The sequence below is a fragment of the Anguilla rostrata genome, chromosome 3 (assembly GCF_018555375.3).
Source record: "Anguilla rostrata isolate EN2019 chromosome 3, ASM1855537v3, whole genome shotgun sequence".
Classification (NCBI taxonomy): domain Eukaryota; kingdom Metazoa; phylum Chordata; class Actinopteri; order Anguilliformes; family Anguillidae; genus Anguilla; species Anguilla rostrata.
The window spans coordinates 68,206,214-68,229,158 of record NC_057935.1 but is presented as its reverse complement, the minus strand read 5'-3'; the positions used below and the strand labels follow the sequence as shown (position 1 = coordinate 68,229,158).

The 22,945-nt window shown below is 42.7% G+C and overlaps 2 protein-coding genes across 4 annotated transcripts; one reads left to right on the top strand and one right to left on the bottom strand.

Annotated features, from left to right (window-relative positions):
• The first annotated feature begins 46 nt into the window (after positions 1-46).
• lmln (leishmanolysin-like (metallopeptidase M8 family)) lies at positions 47-16,905 on the top strand. Of its 3 annotated transcripts, none has more exons than XM_064329499.1 (17): positions 47-121; positions 2,311-2,408; positions 2,560-2,590; positions 2,924-3,006; positions 3,659-3,776; positions 4,141-4,319; positions 4,778-4,883; positions 5,033-5,127; positions 5,593-5,710; positions 6,126-6,233; positions 7,216-7,292; positions 7,709-7,819; positions 8,355-8,487; positions 9,415-9,574; positions 10,036-10,166; positions 10,781-10,991; positions 11,620-16,905. In XM_064329499.1, the coding sequence occupies exons 1-17, from the start codon at positions 116-118 to the stop codon at positions 11,718-11,720; spliced, it is 1,866 nt and encodes a 621-aa protein (XP_064185569.1). In that variant the 5' UTR covers positions 47-115; the 3' UTR covers positions 11,721-16,905. The 3 variants fall into 3 exon arrangements, with proteins under 3 accessions (XP_064185569.1, XP_064185568.1, XP_064185567.1); XM_064329498.1 differs by lacking the exon at positions 47-121 and adding an exon at positions 1,114-1,450 and having other exon boundaries at positions 8,358-8,487; XM_064329497.1 differs by lacking the exon at positions 47-121 and adding an exon at positions 1,114-1,450.
• A 175-nt stretch (positions 16,906-17,080) lies between these two features.
• Positions 17,081-22,736, bottom strand: LOC135251756 (glycerol-3-phosphate dehydrogenase [NAD(+)], cytoplasmic-like). The gene is made up of 8 exons (XM_064329503.1): positions 22,489-22,736; positions 21,865-22,042; positions 20,746-20,886; positions 19,692-19,830; positions 18,898-19,010; positions 18,303-18,536; positions 17,993-18,099; positions 17,081-17,664 (listed from the first exon to the last, which is right to left on the bottom strand). Exons 1-8 carry the CDS (start codon positions 22,527-22,529, stop codon positions 17,568-17,570), a joined length of 1,050 nt encoding a protein of 349 aa, XP_064185573.1. The 5' UTR covers positions 22,530-22,736; the 3' UTR covers positions 17,081-17,567.
• Positions 22,737-22,945: the final 209 nt, after the last annotated feature.

Sequence of the window (22,945 nt, the reverse complement as noted above, 5' to 3'; positions counted from 1 at the left end):
TTAGATCTCAGCAATAAGGTGCACCTCGTTCTATATCAGCGGGTGTGTTTGCAACATTGCGTTCACCCAATTTAGTTCACTGGAGAAAACTGTATCTGACGTATTAGGAAGCATCATGATTGTGAGTGCCCAACAGCTAGTTAATATGTCTTTATGGATATGGCCTTTATAGATTCTGCAGTTGGGGGTCCGTAGTCTTAATGCCAATTTTAATATCAAAATAGGTTCATTTTTGTGATTTAAAAAAATTATGAGATACAAAGGTATTTGACCTTTTGTCTGATGTAAAGGCATAGTTTAGAGGTGCTAACTGACCTACGTAGTCTGTCTTCGGGCTATTGAAGTTACAAAGAAAACATGAAAGCGTCATTCAAACTGTTCGAGTTATTCAGACTGCTGGTGTTTATGCGCCCCCACGTGGACGCGATGAATCATTGATCTTAAATTCATTACATGAAATTACTTTTTTAGACGCTCCCAGTCCATCTGTTTTTCAGGTGTGTGAAATCTAATCTTTCAGGTATGTGTTTGCTACATTTCTGTGACGGTGATAACGTCCTTTCTTGTTCTAAGTATGGCATGCTTTATGTTTTCTGTTTCAGCATGGTTGAAGAGAGCTTTCATTTAGGAAATGCTACAACATTAAAGAAAACACCTTTCAGTAATAAATAGCTGAATCCAGTAGCAGTTGTTTGATTACGGTTTCAGAAAGTGGGCTATTTGGTGGAAATCTGATTGGATGTATCTAGGCCTAGACCATGCTGCAGTAAAACTGATATACTAGGCTTTTATTTTGTTTTAGTCAACTATCTAGTTAGCAATATACCATTCGTTCACATTTGTTTGGCAACGCCCGACGGTTTAGACCGGACGCCTTCACCGCTTCCAAGATACATGTGCAGGCATACCAACGTTACTTCCTGAGCCACGTAAATTAGACATCTAAAGTTAAAAGAAGACGCCATCACTCATTAAATCTTGAAGCCATTGTCAGTTTACAACAACGATATATAGCCAACTCTAATACAAACGAAATGAGTTTACAAAGATAATCCAGGATCAACGCTCGTTACCAGGATGAGAGGAGGTTACGGTTGTTAAGGAAGTGACGTTCTATACAAAATCCTGGGTCTGAATAGGATGGAAGATATTTTTGTGCTCATTTATCGTTGTGTTGCGTGGCTACTTTTGAGGGTGTTGTTTTCTTTCTATATTTTAAACCGATAGTTAGCTATGAATGCAATAGCCTTTGGCTGTGCGGCAGTAGCAAGCGAATCACTGGTATCGACGTCGCGGGTTTGCCAGCATATTCTGGTCACATATGATGGCGACGAGACTGAGCTGTTGGTGGAAGCTGTTTGGATCACTCTGCCGGATTTGTACTTTTTCCCTTCTAGTCCTGTTTGTACATAGTCACACTTGTAGACACAAAGTACCCTCTCAATCGGAGGTAATTTTACGACAGAACATTGCTATCCATCTTGCTTACTGTTGGCTAATTGGAAACTAGCTAGTTAGCTGGCTAGCTTGTGGCGTTATCGCGTTAGCAGTATCCGAATCGATACTCTCAATCTCATCACTTTTCCTGGTTTGATTAACGTGACAGTATCGTTAACGTTACAATTAACGCAGTGCTCTTGCATAAAATGGTGTATATTGGTAGTTGGGTAGTAATAGCAGATACTAGCACTAGCATAATCTTACCTCCCTATCGATAGTTAGCTAGGCAGCTAGCTATCTTATACTGCGTTGGCTACCGTTACCGTTGCTGAATTTTACTATCATAATATAGCACAAGCTAGTAAGGTAGCTAGTTAGGTAAACGAAATATGAATTGACACTCGTTTTGCTGCTTTCTAGCAGCAGCTAGGGAAATGATGAAGTACTGGTGTCATATTTATTCACTGATTATTTAATTCTTAGTTAGCTATCTTAACGTTAAGTTATTCCTTTGCTTAACCAGCGAAATAGAATATGGAGGATTGCTCTTAATTAGCAAAGCTAAACTACCGCTCATAACCCGTGTTATAGCCGCGATATAACAAGCCACGGCTATCTGAATTTCACTGTAAGCAAACAATCTATGTAGCCCTCTGATTGTATCAGTTTGCTAGCTACGTTACAGTTCATATTCTTGTTGCCAGTTTTGCATGGTCCTTGCTTGTAATGTAATAATCAGAATCTGTTTCAACTGTAACGTCGTCATTCTAAATGGACCTTTGGACAAAGTATCAGTGCTGCTAACTTGACTAGTAGCTAATGTTTTGAAATACAAAAAAACATATAACTCATTCTTTTTTCCCACCATAGGTCGTCCACAAAGTTTACTTGAAGTCAGAGAGAATATCTAAAAGAAGTATTGACCAGCAACTCAAAATAAAAATCACTTATGATTCAAGTTTGGAAGAGTAAGTAATTTGGTTAACCACCTAGCTCCACAGTTACCAATATGCCCAAATATTCCTAACCATTTTGCACTTGAGTAGCACCGTCTTTGATTCAGAACTTAATCTTGCTTAATTTACATGGCAACCTTAACTCTTCCTTTGCTTTCATTAGGTTGGATTCAGAGAAAAGAAGACTTGTGAAGGTATTAAAATTCATGTTCAAAATTATTAATTTGGCTAGTTGAAAACGTATGTACCAATTGGGCTGTGGAATACTACGTTCTTGACGAGAACTTTCATGTGTAAAACGATTAATATTGTTACATTAAAGCTTAGGTACCAATTTTACTGAAATTTTATGTTTTTGACAAGAGGTATTTGCTTTCAGTAAACCCATGCAATTAATGGAAAACGGGTACACTACTCTTTCTTGTATCCCTGTTTCAATCTAGGAATAGAAAACGGGGTGTTTATTGAAGCATTTATTTTTAATTTCGACGCGTCTATGGTGGCTCATCCGTGTCTTTTGTGTACAGGAGAAACTGTTTCCACAAGCGATTGACTATCTTCAGAAGACATTTAGAGTTCGAAGGCAAACTGGCCCTGTGCTTCTTAGCAGGTAGTGTTGCGTACGGTGTCATATTGCCTGTGTGAAACAATGTGCAGGCGTTTGTAGTTGGTTTGTGTGTATATTATTGTTTTGTGATATGTATAATTGTTTTACAAATGCAGCCAGTTTGCAAATCTCTGAAATATTAGGCTACATCCTTTGTGTGTACAGTATAGGATTCACACATCAATTTGGATATAAGAATTTATTATATTTATCATTAGTCTGATATATTTATTGTATATTCTGTATAGAGGGCAATAGTGTTCTCTTTATAAACATTCAGTCAAAGTGCTATGATGCTTTGTCCTGAAATTTTAGCAGCATATGTATGTGTGTTTCTTTTTGGGGCTTAAGCATCATCTCATGTGTGATCTTTGTATTCATGTCAGAGGGCTGTCGCTGTTGATTTTCATGCTCTGTCACATCGTTTTCAAAAACATGTAACTGTATGTCCATACAGTGCCACCAGATGGTTATTAGTTCTAACTTAGGTCATTTTGATGATCTCTTTAAGCTGTCTCGAATGCACTCGTTCAGCAGTGATTGGAGCATTTAGACAGCGTTGGCCTGGTCTGCTAATCCTATCAGTAGCCAGCTGTGGGTGCGTATGTCATCTCATTTCCGTAAGCCTTGCTTACTGAGGTGTTCTTTTGCAAAGGCAATGTGCCACCAACCAGTATTTGCGGAAGAAAGATGATCCACACCGCTACTGCCAGGGAGCTTGTGCTGATGTCACCAAATGTGGACCTGTCATCGTCCCTGAAGAACATTTACAGGTCAGTCGTATGTTTCAGGTATACTTAAAAAAATTGTACTTGAAGAAGGGAGGAAAAAAAAAAAAGGCCTAAATGCATATTTATTTTGCTGGGGTGCATTCGAATTAAGCCCATGCTGTTACATATCGTTTGTCTGTCATAAAGCCTTCTGTTTTTTTTGTGTTTTAAATCTTGCAGCACTTAATTGGATCAGCCATTGGGATTGGGGGATAATGCGGATTAGTAAAAACTGCCACGTGCACAGTTGTCGCTGGTTACCTTTTAGTTTAGGCAGTCCGGACACCTTGACACTAGTAATTCATTGGAGATGGTGACTTCACCTCCTCGGTAATCTGCGACAGTGACGTTGTGTGTCCTCCTCCAGCAATGCAAGGTGTGCAGCGAGTTGGGGCGGTCGTGCGGTCCGGCAGGGCCCCCGAGCGGGGAGGGGGTGGAGGGGGCGGACTTTGTGCTGTACGTGAGCGGGGTGACCACGGACCGCTGCGGCCAGGAGAACATTGTGGCCTACGCCGCCTACTGCCAGCTGGAGTCCGAGCTGGACCGGTAAGCGCTGGAGCTCCCTCTGCCACTCTCACTGTGTGCCCGCTGCACCACAACCAGCTCCCTCTGCCACTCTCACTGTGTGCCCGCTGCACCACAACCAGCTCCCTCTGCCACTCTCAGTGTGCCCGCTGCACCACAACCAGCTCCCTCTGCCACTCTCACTGTGTGCCCGCTCCACCACAACCAGCTCCCTCTGCCACTCTCACTGTGTGCCCGCTCCACACTGCAGCATGCTCACATCTGCCGTACTTGAAAATGAACGCTTTCGACCGCATCACTGCCTTCTGACTAAAGCTGGTCATCAACAGTGTCTGCTGCCGCAGGCTGTGTGTACATTTACGTATTTGTATTATTTGTATGTGTGTTTTATTCTACACAAACTGTGAACTTTATTATGTGCCATGCGATGTGTGTGAATTGGAGTTTCTCATATTTGTCCATGCTCTGCTCTTATGTAGACCCATCGCTGGATATGCAAACCTTTGCCCAAGTATGATCTCAACCCAGCCTCAGGAGTTTGTGGGCATGCTGTCCACTGTCAAACACGAGATCATTCACGCCCTGGTAAGACCATTCGCCGCACACATTCATGCTGGAATTCATATACATCGTAAAATTTGCATTTAGAAATGAATATGAATCCTTGAAAGGCTCTTTCATCGTCCTTATTAGAGTAATTGCAGAATATTCTTTCATTTTTCTCTTGAAAATAGGGGTTTTCCGCAGGGCTTTTTGCATTTTATCATGATGACAACGGGAAGCCTTTGACTCAGCGATATGCTAGTGGATTACCGCCTTTCAACGAGAGGTATGGGAAAGTGGTGATTGTATCTGTGTTTCTGTTTAACGGCACTGTTATTGGTCATCGGTGGATGGCATAATGTGAGTATTATGGGCAAAGATTTTTTTAAAATTTATTATGAAGATGTCGTGGCATATTAAAATATTTATTGAGTTGAATGTGTGCATTTAAAAATCATTTGACGCTGTGCTTTATCAATCCCAAAATGTTTAACAGTCATGTTTTAATAGTGAAAACTGTTTATCGTCCATTTAATGCTTTGCTTGTAATATTTGATTTGTAATGTATTATAATAGACTAATAACTATAGACTCGTAAATGAAAGCAGTGTGTGTTGTCCTACTGCTCTAGACAGGAATGTAAGTGGTGTTTCCTGTACAGATAGAATTTCTCTTTAACGTGTAATAACACGAGGCAGCTCTTCCGAGTCGTGTGCCAGACGGCTGAGTGTGGAATGTGCTCTTGGTGCAGTTTGGGCCTGTACCAGTGGAGTGATAAAGTGGTACGGAAAGCATCCAGGCTGTGGGACATCCGTGGAAACAGGATGCTCCGGCATGAAGTTCACCTTCTAGTGACTCCCCGAGTGGTGGTAAGGGATGTGTATTTCTGTTCTTGGTTCTGGTTTTGCAACTTTTAGCACAAATTCATTTTTACGTTTTACAAATCACAGGCAGAAGGAAAAAAAAAAAAGGTACAGATTACAGTTTGAGCTTGGTCCAGGCTAGTGCTGGCTGGTGCCAGCCAGTGCTCTCTGACCTGGTGTGGTGCAGTTGCTTTCTGTTGCATTACCTTCAGCCGAAGCTGTAACGTATGAGGCAATGGGGCGTGCGTGCGTGCTCCCTGACTGACTGACTTGAACAGCAGTTGAAAGCTGACGCTCTATTGAACCTGTGGCTCTGTCGATTGAACCCGTGGCTCTGTTGATTGAACCTGTCACCCTGTTGAACCTGTGGCTCTGTTGATTGAAGCTGTGCCTCTGTTGATGCTGTGGCTCTTGTTCTCAGGAGGAGGCCCGCCGGCACTTCGATTGCCCCATCCTGGAGGGCATGGAGCTGGAGAACCAGGGAGGCCTTGGCACCGAGTTCAACCACTGGGAGAAGAGACTGCTGGAGGTGAGTGGAGGGACGGTTGTGATCTTAACAACATACTAGGCTGGATTTTTACCTTAAATACTATGAAGTGACCATGCTGCGACATGTCTATGATGCGCCGGCAATCTCTGTTTGTGCACACACCTGCTTAATTCATGCTCCACCACCTGTGTGTCTTAATTAAGGTGTGTTAGGGGACGTTTCTGGGTGTGATGCTCTTTTCTGTGTGGGGAGGAGTGGGTGTGCCTACGGAGCCTGTAGCGGTATGAATCGGGTTTCAGCAGAGTGTTTGTAGCAAGCTCGCTGCTGCAGAGTACAGCAGAGCAGCACACCCAGCCGCCAGGGCTCGTTCAAAAACCAGTCAACCCTGGAACTGCTTCTCCTCAATGGCGACTATGGAAGAACAGAGATATAAAAATAAAGAACAGGAGCACAGCAATGCTAAAAAGCCTGCACAGTATGCCTTTACAGGTCTTAACCCCCCAGATTTAACTGATCATTCCCTTGAGGTGGTAGCACTGTTAGAACTGGGTCCTCTGCCAGTAAAGGCATGCACTTTCAGTAAAGACTGAGCATTATATCCTTGACATGGTTGGTTTGAATCTGGGATATGATAATAGCGGACTGTGACTGGAAATCTGCAGCGGTTGGATGCAGTTGGCTTATGCGGGGGTAGGCTGGGTTTGAGTTGGCTGGGATTCCCTGGGTTGTCGTTGCGTAAGGTCCTCCTCACACTACCTGGGTTCTGCCACCAGGTGTCTCTAGATTACCCATCTCCTCATGGCTCTCTCTCTCCCAAATGGGGAAAAGCGGGTGTCTGTGTACGTCTGGGGCTTGTGGAATACAGGTGCACTGTCACTCAGTGCTACACCAATGTAATTAAGATACTGGAGAGAAATACTGCAGAGTTGCCCAGGAATTTGTGTGACGTGAAAGCCAAAAAAAGTAAGGATTTCTGAAAGTCCTCTCTCTCTCTCTTTATTTATTTAATTCTTTTTATCAGAATGAAGCCATGACAGGATCTCACACACAGAACAGAGTGTTTTCCAGGATTACACTGGCTATAATGGAAGACACTGGGTAAGATTGTCTTTTTTTCTATTGGTGATTCTGGATTTTTTTTGGTAATCTTAAAACCAAAATCTCTGCAGTAGATGGTAGATGACCCTGGGGTCCCTCAAGTTAAAATGTGAGGAAAACCCAAGTGATGTAAAAGTAAGGATTTGAAATGGTTTTGTGAGCAGAAAGATTTTCTAACTATTTTCTAAGTTTGTTAGCTGACTATATTTGCATTGCCTTCAGACACTATGATCGCATAATGTAGTTAGTTGGCAAACTTGGTTATGTTTATTCACGTAGCAAGGACAGACAGTGTCTGGTACTTTGCATGCTAATAGCTCCCCCTTGTGTAGACTCTTCAGCCTGCTAAACGTGATTGTGTGAGTGGGTCGTGGTGATGATGATGATGATGGTAACGTGTCGCTCTGTGCGTACAGGTGGTACAGAGCCAACTACAGTCTGTCGGAGAGGCTGGACTGGGGTCGGGGCATGGGATGCGACTTTGTGATGAAAAGCTGCAAGTACTGGATGGACCAGCAGCGTCAGAAGTAAGCCGCTGCACAGAGGCAGCCAGCAGGGGGCGCCATACTGTTTGTTTATAGCATTGTAGTTTTTTTTTAGTGTTTCAGCACACTGATTCCCAGGTATTTCCATTTGTTGTTATTCTTCCATGTGAGCACACTTGTATTGGAACTGAGAATTTAAGCTCTGGGGTTACAAGGAAACGGTTCTAATACAGCGACACAGTATTGGTCCCCAGGTTGAATAGTTGTTAGTGTTAATCAGTTTAACCACCAGGGTCCAGGTTGAACTATGCGGTTGTTCCCTGTACTTGGACCGGTACTTCTCTCTAGGGGTTTCGTCATACTTGTTCCTGGTTATGGTTATACACTTTGTTGTACGTCGCTCTGGATAAGAGCGTCTGCCAAATGCCTGTAATGTAATGTAATGTAATGAATTCCTAGCGCTGATCCAACGATAGCCGCAGCTGCTTTGCTGGTTCTGGGTGGGTTGACGGGTTACCCGTTTGCGGATGCTCAGTCTGTGGCGTCCCGGCTGACCCGTGTTGTCCTGTGCGGACAGTAGGCGGGTGCTCAGCCCGTACTGTGACACGGTGAGGACCACGCCCCTCCAGCTCACCTGCAGGCAGGACCAGCTGGCAGTGGCCGTTTGCAACCTGCAGAAGTACCCCCAGGAGCTGCCCCTGGAGTTCCAGGTACAGTGTGTGCACACAAGCACTTTTCACCTTTTGACGAGCAGGTTTTTCTTGAATGCCCCGCCCCCCCCCCCCCCCGGTCAGTGTTGTACAATTCCGTTGCTTTGAATTACCAGCTGTGATTGTGACATCACCATTAGAATATTCAGTTAAGAACATTCCAATCACAGTTATAATCTTACACAGTAAAGGGTTAAGGGAAAAAGTGTTGGTTCAGTAGAGCCTGAACTCATGAATTCTGGGTTGACTGTCCCCGTTTTGCTGCTTTAAAATTGATATCAGTTTGCTGCTCACAGTAGTACATCCACAGTCTCCCTCTTGCCCTTACTATATGGACCTATGTCATAAAGTTATGCAATGCCTTATTGTCCACTGTGATACTGATAGGTTGATATCATTCTTGGTCTTTGCCTTATCTTTTTGTGTACACTTTTGTAGTTTGACCTGGATAAGCACATTTGCTAAATGGTTAAATATAAAGTCTAATGTATTGAAAAGGCAATACTATTCTGACTGTAATTGACAGTACACACTGAATGAATAATGTATTTTAAAGCTTGACATAAGCAATTGTGTATGTGTATAACTTTATATGACAACTATCATATCATGTGACAACTCATTTCATGTGACATCTTGACATTTGAATGTAGCTAGTGACTGGAAAGCTTAGTCCGTATTATACACCTCAAGTAAGATATTGTTTCAGAAATATTTCTTTCTGTAGTCGTGGCGTCTTTTATACAGACCTATTATTAAAGATTATAGGTAATATTTTAATATTGAATATAGTTTCCTGTCAGTGATGCCTTACGAGTTGTTTTGTCAGTGTGTAGTGTTTGTTAAGCTGGTAAGGCTTTCCTCCCTCTGCCGGCGTTGTGCATGAAAACGGGCCGTGTGTCTGAACGCTTTCTCCTGATCGCGCAGTACTTTGACCACGTCGCGGGCGTCGCCCAGAGGGACCTGGCCTTCTACGGCGGCGCGGTGGAGATCGCCGACTACTGCCCCTTCAGCCAGGAGTTCAGCTGGCATCTGAGCGGGGCCTACCACCGCAGCTCCAACTGCAGAGTGCTGGAGAACCAGCCCGGTGAGACGCCAGCGCCCCCTTCAGGCGCACAGCGCGCGTTACGGTTTTTCAACATTAGCATTTGCTTTTGTTCACCGGCCAGTTATCATGGTATGAGCTAGGCCCCTTAGTTCCAGTGAAGACAAATCTTAATGCTGCAGCATACAATCACATTCTAGACTATTCTGTGGTTCCCCAACATTTTGGGGAAGAGGCCCTTTCCTGTTTCAGCAGGACAATGCCCCAAAGCCACAGTCGGGTTCATGTAGAAAATAGATCCATATAGAACTTGACTGGCCTGCACAGAGCCCTGCAGCAATGCTCCAACATCTAGTATAATGCCTTCCCAGAAGAGTGGAGGTTGTTATGGCAGCAAAGGGTGGACCAACTCCATATTAATACCCACTTTTTTTTTTGGATGAGATGTTGGATGTCAGTGTGTCCATGTGGTGTACCTGACGTGCTAATGCTGCTCCTGACAGATCTGTGGAGGAACTACGGGGCGGAGGAGTACGGCCCGGATTCTGTGTGCGTCTATCAGAGGTCGCCGTTCGTCATGGAGCAGTGCGCCACGCGCATGACCTATCCCGACTGGGGCAGCGGCTGCTACAAGGCAAGACGAGTCGAGCGCAGAGCGACACCGCGGTGCAAAGCCGTTGTGTGAAACGGAAAACCTAGACCGCTAAGCTCCCCAGCAACCCCCCCCAAGACCGTCACGTGCCTGAGGTCTTCTGGCTCTTTCAGTTCCTCATGCAGACGTCTGGAAAGCAGAAGCTTCGGCCTTACAGTTTAACACCGCTCGCTGTCTGAACAGATACATAGATGCTGAACTGTCCGTTTATTATTCCATTGTTGTATGCAAATTTTCTGCTAGAGTAAGGAAACAGAATTTAATATTTCCAGCACAAGTTCATACAGGCATACATCCCATTTAATTCAGTTCATTATGAAATCTACTGTGGAATGAACAAAAAGCAGTTATTACTGACTTGGTTCTACTCATCCAGTGTCTTATGAGTGTAATTCACTCAGAAACAAGTTCCATAGTTCACCCGTACGCTGCCACATCTGAAACAAAGCATCCGTTTTACTGGTGCAGCTGGGCTAATGATTTATGTAGCGATTAGATACAAACTGGTGCCAGTCAAGATGGCGAGAAAAACGAATCTGTTCCTTTAAGGGGTTGACGTGGCAATGTTTGATTTGGGCGTGGCCTCTTCCCGCCAGGTCTCCTGCTCCGCCACGGGTCTGACGGTGTGGGTGCGGGACACGCCCTTCTGGTGCGCCCACGCGGGCCAGCTCCTGAACGTCAACGTGCGCATGGGCGAATGGGTGTACAGCGGGACGCTGGTCTGCCCGGCCTGTTCCGACTTCTGCGGCACCTGCCCGCTCCCGCACCAGCTCCCGCCCCTCAACGCCTCCAGGAGAACCCCCATCGGTTAGTCTGTAGTGACGCCACTCGCCGCGCCCAAAATCATGCCCAGCCACGCACGGTGGAGGTTTGCCAGTATACCTACGCTCCCACAGCTGGTTAACACGAGTGCGCTGACTGAGTGTCGGTGGATTTCAAATGTTCAACTCCAGCTGCAGCTGTTGCATGTGCATGTTTTTTTTTGGCTGGGCCGCTACAGCGGGGCCAGCCCTATAAACGCGAATGTCTGTGACTGAGTCACTGAGTGATGAAGTTACACCGTTGGTCGGCCGGATGAAGTGTGTTGGGTCCATCCATATACTAGGTTTTGACCTGGTCTTGTTTATGTAGAACTGTACTACACTCAGTCATCTAAACGCAGCATTTCACAGTGACACAACGTTCCTATTTCAGTGTTTGAGTGATGACTGATCTGCACTGACTGTCAATAATGTGTAATGTCTGTCATTATGTAAGGCAGGATATACTAGTTGCAATATTGTGAAACAGAAATCAAGATTGTAATAATATAAATATAAGGTTAAATATAAGGCTCTGCACTGGAGTAAATTATCCGGCATGAGGTTTTTCTTCTCCATTATGTTCTTACCAGGCACCTTTAACACAATCTTTATTGCTTTCCTGCTGTTTTCAGACCCTTGTTCGAGCTCTTCCAGCTTGGTGGTGACGTTGTGGCTGCTGCTGGTCAACCTCCTCCCTCTGCTGGCTGGGTTTGCCCTGTGTGCGTGGAACTGAAGCCAGCCCTGGAGCTCGCTAGCCCACTGAAGCTTGCGTCGGACCCCCCCCCCCCCCCACTGCCGTCGGCTTCCCGGCTACTGAAGTTAGCGCCCTGCTAGGAGAGATCCAGACAGGATGTTTACCATACGTCCATCAGCGCCCTCCCAAAAAAAAAAAAAAAGAATTAAAAATCTTGTCTGTGTCTGCCAGCTCAACCTTCGTTTTGAAGGAACAAGAAGCCATCGTCATACTCCTGTTATACAGAGTTAAACAAAGTGCCAGTAAGCAGATAAAATGAGAAGCCATACTTCAAGGGGCAGGGTGGCCACGGAGGGTGAAGTTCAGGGCCCTGCATCTTGGTCTTCTTGAGGCGGTGTGGTATGTGTGCTTTTAAGTAGCTGGTGCTGGATGGTCGATGGATGATTGCCATAACATTTGAGTGGAGTAGACTGGTCGGTTGACACCGGACCTGAGGTCGTCCGGTAATAACATTGGTTTTATGCTCTGAGCGGATTGTTGAAGAACGTCGTTTCTAGGTGTGCGACATAATGTAGTGCGTGGTAGAATTTAAAATGTGTCTAAATCCGATATTTGTGAATTCTCAGGCTTGTAGGGTTCTGTTTTATTGGTGGCGAATGTAAATTGACTGAACGTTACTGTACTGTTTTGTATAACATAGGCCATGGAATGATAAACCCTTGATGTACTGTATGCTACACAAGCTAACGATTTAAATTTATGAAAACATTAATATATTAACTTAAAGGCATTTTTTGTAGCTCCGAGTGTAACACTTTTTAAATTTTGAAACACTTTTTGACTAACCAGAGAACAACATTTGATAATATCGTAGTTTAACAATAAGAATCGAACCGCCCTTCATAAACTCTCCTTCACGCAAAACGAAGAATTTGCGGGACAATTCTCACCCAATCCTGAATCATGAAGTGTTTGGAGTCATAGGTGTTGCAACACACACTTTCTATGACTATCAATCTAAAGGATTGCAGGCTGCAGCTTCACTTAGATAGTGGTCCCGGTAGTAAGTACTCTTTAATTATAACCGAACTCACGCTATAGGCTGTCGATAAGATCCATTTATTTACATACCTGCAGAAAACTGCTACTTAAAATGCATTTATACTCATGGTCGTCCAGTGGCCACCAGCTTCGTCGTGTTTGTGAGGGGTTCTGCTAGTGGCGGTGAATGGCTAGGCACAGTGTACAGAGAGCCAGATGAGGCGATGCAGTGAAGGAATGCTGAATATTGCTGGAAGATGTGCGTTGATATCAGGGGACATTGTGTCAGTAAAATTTTAATGACAGTCATTATTTTAGAAGATCTGCATTTTTGCAGGAATTGGAAGCATTTGTGTAATTTGTTCTTAAGGTCAGCCCTTCACAACAAATTTTAGAAAAAAAGAAAAATGTAGATAGCGTTGTGCCATTATAACTCTCACTTTTTATATCATTAGTGCTATTCCTGAAATTACGTCTTGACACCAAAGGTTTATTGGTTTTGCTTTTAGCTAATCATGAAAATGCTTAGCATATTTGTTCCACATTAGATAAGCATGGCTTACTAACAAAAATATTATCTGAATATTCATAGCGAGGGAACAAAAAGTCATGTTTTTTTTTTTTTTTTTTTTTTAATCTAATATTTGCACAACAGTTAACATTTAAGACCGTACATGTGTTGTATGGTGTGTGTATATATATATGTTTGTATATGTTTTTAAGTGTAGTGTTTAATGTCTAAGTACATGAAGAAAAGATCGCTTTTTGCATTCTTACTTGAAGAACCTGAGTGGGAATACATGAACATGAATCACTTGCACGTTCTACTGCCTTGTCATCTCAGAAAGAGAAGACGGAGAAAAAGGAACATTATTCAGGCAGACTTGCGTAAGTGTAGCCCTAGATTAACCACATTATTTCAACAGTGATTAGCAGCACTGTAGAATGGTAATGTAGATGCTGTCTTGTCATGGCTTTTAGCATTTCATTCTGGGGTGGGGAACTGCCTGAGTAGATAATTGGCCCTCTTTGTTCCCATCAAAGTTTCTGTTGGCTACTACCCAAGCGTGCAGCGTTATGTATGTAAAGAGCCAATACTCAAGAGGAAAAGAGTGAAATGTATGGTTTATATATGTTCAGAGTGATTTTCTTCCCCCCAAATGTATGCATTTAGGATATTAAGAAAAGTGTCACATTCTGGTACAGAATCCAGTTCACCTTCCCTACAGCGAAGGTGGGCATGTGGTTTGGGTCGACATGTGAGGAGTAGGAGCTTATAAATGCCAGTGTGCATTTTTTTGTTGGTTCATTGTTGTTTTGGGTCATCTCAGTGTTTAGGCAGCTACTGTATTTTATTTATTTTGTACAAGTTGTGTAATGTTTGTCATTCTCCATTGATTTTGGGCAAATGGAAAGATGTTTAGATGTTAAAAAAGCAGTTTATACCAGAAGATGTGACAACCCACACAAATTTTGGATACTGAAGGGATTACTGGTGATGGGGAATTCATAAATTGGTTTTAAGGAATGTTTTCACTTTTCCAAAACATTGCTGAGATGGATAGTTTAAATGTCACAAACATGACATTGCAAACATGTATCTGCATGTAGCGTGTGTACATTGTGTTTTGAAAAAGTGGGTTATCAGATTTTTTTTTTTTTTTTTGCTGGATTGCCCTTATCATGTAAACCTATCACTGTACTGTAGCAGTCTGGGAATATTTCCTGCAGCCTGTTCGAACCGGAATATTTTACGGCTTTGTACATAGGTCAGGGGTTGCGTAAGGGTTTTAAAAAAAATGGTTCTTGCTTTCTTAATGCACTAAAATCTATCATCAGTAAGCCTTAATATCCTGAGAGACTAGTCTTAAAGGAGACCAAGTGGTAGAAGGAGAGCTGGAGTATCCACACCGCACCGTGGTGCCTACCTATCTATCGTTTATACCAATTTCATTCTTACAGGAGAGCAGTGGTTGGGTGGATTTTTAGGTCTTCTCTTTGTAACAAGCATCATGCATGTTACAAGGGGCACATGCAGGAGTCTGGTTTCGGAGTAATTCCATGTGTAGAAAGAATGCATTGTAAAGTCTGCTATGCCATGTAGAATACCACAGCTCCAAGTCATAAACTGGACTGTACTTTGTGTTCGAATGTAATATTGTATATTTATTTTTGAAATGTAGCTGCAAAGTCATTTCAGTCTCTCATTCCCTCGAGAAAGAAAGTGCTGTTACTGTGTTCCTGAAAATAGAAAATACATGGCACGTTTAAAAGTGTGTTTGTGCATGGAAAGTATGCTGTGGTCAACTTCAAACTGTTACGTGTTTTATGGGTTTTATCAGTTCTTTTGACTGTCTACCATTAATCCATGTTGCACATTTAGACATTGGCAGTTGGCATTCTGCTAGATAAATATTTGATCTGTCATGTTTTTAGAAATTCCTGTTTTTTCATATTTATTTTAAGACGTCTGTCTTTGTTTGCATTCCATTAGTCATGTACTGTGAGGGTTTTGTAAACTTTTATTTATTGGTAACACTTAGTTTTTTGTCGTAGGAATTGTCAAAATTGTTCTGTGGCGTTGCTAAATGTCTTTATTTGTGGTTGCTTGTGGAATATTAACTTCTGTTTATGGTTCAGATCATTTTTCCATTAATCAAATATGTGAGCTAAGGCGGTGACCAAATTTAGTACACCAAGAAAACGCCATCACCATGCACTGTTCCCCAGTTGTCTTGAATTCAAGGCAAACTGACAGCCATTAACATTGACGGACTACATGTGCACAAATTTGGCCTTTCATCTTCAAGCAAATTTTATGGTTGGTTCAAATTATATGGAAATCATTGTCATTAATTGAATACAGTTTGAAACAAACTATGTAAATGAGTAGCACTGTCATCATTACAGCTTGTAATTATGTTTTTGTTAAAGTAATGATTAAAGCAAATGGTACAAAGGTATGCCAGTGATTTGATAAACATGCCATCATGCAAATCTGAAATCACAATATTACCGCAACCCTTCTTAATGTACAGAGACCAAAGACATTTCTATGCAGAAATCTAGGGATTACAACTGTACATTTATAGAAGTTGTACAACCATATTAATGGCCATTCCCCTAAAAAAAAAAAAAACATCCCAAATGGGTATGTATGGGGTTCAAATAACACTGTTTTAAATGAGTACCATGGTGATTTTCACACTCGGTTTTGTGCTATTTGCACAAGAGGCATTGAAGAAACACAATGAGTAAAGTATTAAATATGTCCGTTCTGTATTTTTGGAGAAATATGCGTTTTAAATTTATCGTCCTATTTTCAACCGGTTGAGAAAGTTGTCAATTTGGTGCGCTGGCTTACAGGCAAGACAATGCAAATATTTGACTAACATTAGGTTCACTTAAATTGGAGTGCCTTTTAAGGACTATTAGATGATTTCTGGTTATAGCCTATTCATTTAGCTAGCTAGCTAACGTTAGCTAGCTAGGTAGTTTGCTTTCATAAGGCAATGTTATCGATAACGTTAGCTAGCTAGTTTGCTTTTATGAGGACGTTATAGTTGTGCTTTTATCTTAACTTGGCTAGCTAGATAGCAAAAATTATAATTGGATATAAGTCCTTACCTTAGCTATCTATCGTTACTTGATATACTACTACACTAGCTAGCTTGTGAAAATTCAGTCTCCCAAAAAGAGCGCGTATCATGGGGGTAGCTATGGTAACGGGGCACGGTCTGTCAATCATAGCTAACTGACACTTCTCATTACCACGCCCAGACGGTTCGGGTGGACCGGCTTAGAAAAATACGTTTTAAAGTACATTGAAATGACTGAATGATAAAAAAATTATGAACATTTGTTTTGTTGTTGCCTAAAGACAACTGGGAAGTGTCACGTTCAACCACCATGTTACTCCTTTAACACAAGGATGCATATATTACAGCTTGCAGATCTTACACTATGCCACTGCCTACCGCACTATAAATGGTCAGACTCCAAATGGTTTGTGAATCATCATGACTACAGAACCAGAGTTGATACTATCTTGGGCCACTGTCTATCTGCATTAGAGAAGTTGACTTCTGGTTTATTTACTTTCCAAAAAAAAAAAAAAGGGCTTCTGTATTAAGTGCAATGTATATGTCCGAAATCCATATGAAATAAACATGAATTCATCTTGCCTGGTTTCATTAGCCGTTCTTTGTCGACTAATGTATAGATTGTATCATGAGTCTAATGAGTTTCACCCCTGTGTGAAATGTACATTCTCCCCACATGGATACAACTGAAAGGGTACCACAGTGATTTTCCCCATCAGTGTGACTGCATCATCAAAAAACGTCCAGATCCTTCAGTAGAAGCAAAGTTGTTGCCATTTAACTTTTAATGACAAAAGTCCACTTAGTATGCTTACAAATGGTACTAGATTCAATCACGCTCTCACAAAAACAAGAAATGCTCCCCATGTCAAATAGTTGCCATCGAGAATAAAAAGACAACCCGTTGTGCGTATTGTGCTATATTGCAAATGATTACATAAAAACATACATTTTAAGTATGGATACCTGACCACTAAAACTAACCATGTAGTACTGTAGATAATGAAGAATTCAAAAACAAAGCAAATAATGAGACAATCCAGCATAGTGTTAAGGTAGTTAATGGCAAAAATTATGAAAGACGTGTGCGCAAAACCTTAATGGAGCAAGAGATTGGCTGTAACCAAAACCAGCATACCCAGAGTTCCCTGGGACTGGGCTTGAGAACTGCTGACAGAGACCGGTCACAGCCTGGAACCCGCATCGGCACGAATAATATTGAGAAGGGGATGTAGTGAGGTGATCACATGTGTTCCGGATGGTTCTGCAGACAGGTGATGAAGTCCTTGACGGGTCGGTCATGAAAGCAGATCTCGCACACGGAGGCAAACAACGGAAATCTGTGTGGGGAATTCAAGGGCTACATTAGACTTCAATCTTTGCCTAGTTATTTTATTTATTTATTAACCTTCATTTATGCTGGGTACGTTGACTGAGCACGCATGCTCATTTGCAGCAACGCCCTGCAGCATCCCCCCCCCCCTCCCAAGTAGCCAAACCTGCATGTCTTTGGATTGTCTAGTTCAGTGCTAGCTTGCTAATACAAGCAGTGTAGCTCACAGTTTTCACTCTTTAGAAAAAATAAAATGGGTAAGGTATCATTGGCAACGGAGTCTGGAGTATTGGGAAATGATTGCAAGGAAAGTTCTGAAAGAAACCTTCACCCACTTGTTGATCATGTCCTTCTTCTTGAGTATCTTGTAGACCTCAGCTGAGGTCTGTGGGCCTTGCAGCTTCTGCCCATTCAGCATCTCAGCTTCCAGCTCCTCGATGGACTAGGGAAAGTTCACAGACATTACAGTTACACCCAAAAAAAGGGTTATTGGCCTGTTTTTGTCCCAGGAACACATAAAAACTGTAAGCGCAGTGTTGAGCGCAAACAGTTCAGAGCTTAAGAGGTGCTCATCAGTGCTCTACCCTTATCCCTACGGTATCCACGTCTGATGACGGAGGGTCGAGCGAACGGAATATGGCTAACCTTGGAGGTCGTGACGAAGGCCTCGGCCACCTTCCGGTTGCGGCCCCCGTAGCAGGTGGTGATGAGGTCCGCCACGCCGCAGCTCTCCAGGAAGGTGGCCGAGCTCACGTCCCCCTGGCTGAAGATCCGGGTGAACGCCACCATCTCCATCAGCCCCAGGCGGATCACCGCCGCCTTGGTGTTGTCCCCGAAGCCCAGGCCGTCGCAGAACCCCGCGCCCACTGCCACGATGTTCTGCAAGGGCGGTTCAGCTTGCTTAGCTATGGGTTAGCTCGTTTAGCTAGCTGCCTTACATTTACAGCTCATCGATTACACTGATTGTTTGCATGCACTTTCAAGAGATTCTCTGAGACACTGGGCAAGATAGGAAGGAAAACCTTTACAGACCTATAAGCTTAGTCCTGGACTAAATTGTATGGAGAATCTCTATTCAAAATATAATTCAGTCTAGAACTAGTCTTAATCTGTATTTTTTCAAAGTGGCCCATGGGGTTTTAATTGTGGTAGTTTATTTAGTTTGATAATGCAAGATTTCCACAATCTTACTGCATTTTATTAGCTTCATATAATATGTTCATACTTTACATGCCCATACCTTTAGAGCCCCACAAAGTTCAACGGTGTCACTCTCTGCCACTACAGTAATTCTGAAATGTGGAGTTTGCAGCAGTTCCTTGAAGATCTGGCCATGCTGCTTGTTCTTGGCCCCTGTGTTTAAGGTGAAACACAAAATTATGGATGCCTCATGCAGAACTTCACAAATGTTAACAAATTACAATACTGCACTGCATTTCCCCACAGCAGGGCTGACCAACCTTGATCCTGGAACTCTATCCTCCTGTGGCTTTTCATTTCAACCATAATTTGGCACACCTGATTCTACTAAAGATCAGCTCAACAAGATCTCCAGCTGCTGAATGAGGTGTGCTTCGTTATGGTTGGAGTGAAAGTCTACAGTATGATAGATCTCCAAGAACAGGATTGGACAGCCTGGCCCTATAACATCCAGTAACGTCCACTGACTCTTAAAGTTGTTAACATTAAGAATCAGAAATGAAACGATTGAAAATGATTTGAAAATGAAATGATTTTTGTTCAACTTTTTTTATGATTGGCACCAGTTTTCTGCAGGAAAAATTATGTTGTGGGATTACTGTCTTCAGGAAGGACGTTATAAACACCTCCATACAGTTGCTGTGTATTTCCACATTTTGGTTTTCATACTCTCAAATAAAATCCAAAAGACATCAATATCAGCTCAGAGCATCTTACAACACAACCCTCGAGGTACACCCAGTAAAGTAATGCTGTCCTTAACAAGGCCCTATTCCCTTATATGGGGATCCAATCACAACCCCTGTCCCAAAACCGAGGTCATGTCGTATGTACCAATGGTCGTTTCACAGAACTTCTCATCGGCCACCTCGTTGGCGATGTTGGCGCCCATCAGCACGCAAACCTCAATCTCCAGCTTCTCTCGGATGATTTCCGAAATGAGCTTCAGACCGTCGGGGCCTTCATCGATACCCTGCACAGATTAAGGGTTTCACACACCGTGCCTGGGTTCTACAGTCTGACCACCACCACCACCACCACCAAGGGTCAACAGATCCGGTCCACAGCCAACTGCAGTGACTAGAGTACAAAATACACCCCCTGTTTCTGTTGTGTTAGTAGCGTAAAAACAAAGCCTATGTGAAATCCTGAAAATGAGGTCAAGCTTCCTCCGGCAGAGCCCATTCCCTTCAGCTTAATCCCTCAAATGCCCTAAACTCAGTAGATTTAAGAACAATTTTATACTCTTGCTTTGACACACACATCTGATCTGATAACAATTTTGTGCGATTCAGCTGCTATATGTGTGTACATTACTTTCAATAGCCCTTCCGGTTTAAAGCTAGTCTCTACATACTGTAAAGATGTTGCATTTTACACAATATAAAAATGCTGCAGCATGCTAAATAAACTGTTATTTGCATCATGCATTTTACACAGCCTTGTCTATTTTATAGCACTCAAACCTTACAGTTACAGTACTAAGGGATTTGCCCAATGATATATGTATACTTTTTTTTTTCATTATTTCCAAAAGCATAATGCCCATTCGCAGCTGCAAGCCCTTTCCATCACGGAAACATCCTCTCGAAGTTTAACAGACAGACTAGCATTTGCATCCTCCCATTTACCACTTTCTTTCTACAGTCCACCAACTGAGCTACACAGCCAGTGAGCTGGAGGGTTCTTCATCTTATATAGTTATGTGTGCAGATTACAGACTCCCAACTGAGCAGACATGCTATTTGGCACAATTCTTGAAATGCATATCAGTACTTATTACCATCACTCTACAAAGGTGTCCGCTTGTACACACGTTTCTTATCAAAAGCACGTTCTGCACAAACGGAACACAGAAGAGAGAGATGACCAGTGTTCTTCATCTTACTTTAATGAGGGAAATCCCCATAGCTCCTGCCTTGATATGAGGCTTCATTTGATCGCACAACCTTCCAATGAACTGGTGGGGGATGACAAAGATGAAAATGTCTGCCCCTGCCATGGCTTCCACGATTTCCGGCACCGCAACCTTGTAATAAGAAAATAAATTTTTTTAAATGGATGGCACAGACTCCCATCTCCTAAAGAGCAGGTGCCATTTACAACATTCATTTTCTTTCCACTGGACACCACAGGCACAGTACCAAAATTGGTGTTGATGGTTTTAGGTCATCACTAACTACCTTGGGAATTATATACACTACATGGCCAAAAGTCTGTGGACCCCTAACGTCCAACATTACATACAAAATGATGGGCATTAATATGGAGTTCGTCCCCCCTTTCATGCTATAGCAACATCCACTCTTCTGGGAAGGCATTATATTAGATTTGCTTCCATTCAGCCAGAAGAGCATTAGTGAGGTTGTGCACTGATTGGGTGATTAGGCCTGGCTTGCACTTGGCTTTCCAATTGATCCCAAAGGTGTTGGAAGGGGTTGAGGTCAGGGATCTGTGCAGGCCAGTCAAGTTCTTCCACACCGTTCTCGACAAAATCATTTCTTATATGGACCTCACTGTGTGCCCACTGTCAGGCTGAAACAGGAAAGGGCCTTCCCCAAACTGTTGGGGAAGCACAGAATTGTCTAGAATGTGACTGTATGCTGTAGCATTAAGATTGGCCTTCACTGCTACTAAGGGGCCTCGCCAAAACCATGACAAACAGCCCCAGACCAAGGGGTGTCCAGATACTTTTGGTCATATAGTGTATGTTGTACCACTTTAAGCAGGCAAAAGGCCACTCTATTCAGAACTGTAGTCAGTTGGCAACACTGCTTTGTGGAAGGTCAAACTTCACAGTTTCACAAGTATTTATCTAGTATATTCACCTCAAGGGATGTTTCTTTATAGAACAGTCTGCACCTACAGTATAAATTTTTATTATTCATGCAAGAGTTTTACATTTCGCAATTGGTTTAAACTTGCTAAATACTGTGTGAAAGGTCTGTAGAAGGAAGCATGCTTACACATCAGATCTCCCCCACTGGAAATATCATTGGCCACTTACCACATTTTTTGGAAGCTTGTGACCGGGGAGATATTTCACATTCTCGTGCTCCATGTTAATTATTTCCGTCAGCTTTCTGTCATTGATCATTTCCTCGAACACCCACATATTCACAATGGGGTCAAATCTGTTGGACCTCTTCACATTCTGTCCAATGATTTTAGAAATTGCCGAGCCCCTGCAAAGAAAGTACAGTGCTGCAGGCAATTGTCCAAGTACAGTACGATCGTGAGTTTTCTGAAAAAGCCTCACTCTTTAAGCAAACAACAGTAAATGCAATATTTTAAAAACCTTTAGTTTAAAACGAAACAGCTAAACAAACGTGTGTGATAAATAAAACGCGTTTTAACTGGTTGCTAATTTTCAGGTATCTAGCTGAAGTCAATCCGTTGTGAAAATACAGTTCATTTAGCAAGCCATCTGTCATTTCTTGTGCAAGTGCAGTTTACTGCACTGGCGAACCACTTCGCATTCGTGGCACACCTGGCGTATTTACAAGTCCTAGTGCATAGGCCTAAAATTTAGAAAATTACATAGTGTAAAATTTATTAGCTATCTAGTTAGGCTACCGAACCTTCCGTTAAGCAGCTATTTTTTAGGTTAATTTTAACTCGGTGTTCTTACCAGTTCCCGGATCCGACGATGCACACTTTCTTTCCGGGCATTGTAGCTAAAACGTCTGTCTGCTTTGATCAAACTTGAAACAACGTCGCGCCAACAAAACAGCAAACAAACTTGTGCTAAAAGTCGGCTGTGAGTCCTCAACTTCCTGACACGCCTGTCTGGTGGAAGCAAGATTTAGCCCATTCAGCGTTGCTGAAAGAGAAATGGGCAGATCTTCATGGTTGCCAACGCAACATGTTTACCTGCTACCCTCGATTCCCTTAAAGGCAAGCAGCTTTATTACATGGGTTTCCTGGAAAACCATTCACAGTCAGCCGCTGATATCTGATTAATCAATGTTATATTTACACGTTTACTTTTATATGTGTGATTTGTCAAAGGGCTAGGTTTTTTTTTTTTTTTCAATAATAGCTAAGGTTATTACATGCTCGTGATTTGAAACTTCTCCTTAGTCGTG

Bases quoted from the DNA above. Each gene is read 5' to 3' on its own strand.
- lmln (XM_064329497.1), top strand. From the start codon at position 1,322: ATGATGGCGACGAGACTGAGCTGTTGGTGGAAGCTGTTTGGATCACTC. The intron at 3,777-4,140 runs GTCAGTCGTATG...GTCCTCCTCCAG, and splicing joins TCCCTGAAGAACATTTACAG to CAATGCAAGGTGTGCAGCGA. The intron at 4,884-5,032 runs GTAAGACCATTC...TCTTGAAAATAG, and splicing joins ACGAGATCATTCACGCCCTG to GGGTTTTCCGCAGGGCTTTT.
- LOC135251756 (XM_064329503.1), bottom strand. From the start codon at position 22,529: ATGCCCGGAAAGAAAGTGTGCATCGTCGGATCCGGGAACTG. The intron at 19,011-19,691 runs GTACATACGACA...CCTTAAACACAG, and splicing joins GTTCTGTGAAACGACCATTG to GGGCCAAGAACAAGCAGCAT. The intron at 17,665-17,992 runs GTGGGTGAAGGT...TTCCCCACACAG, and splicing joins AAGAAGGACATGATCAACAA to ATTTCCGTTGTTTGCCTCCG.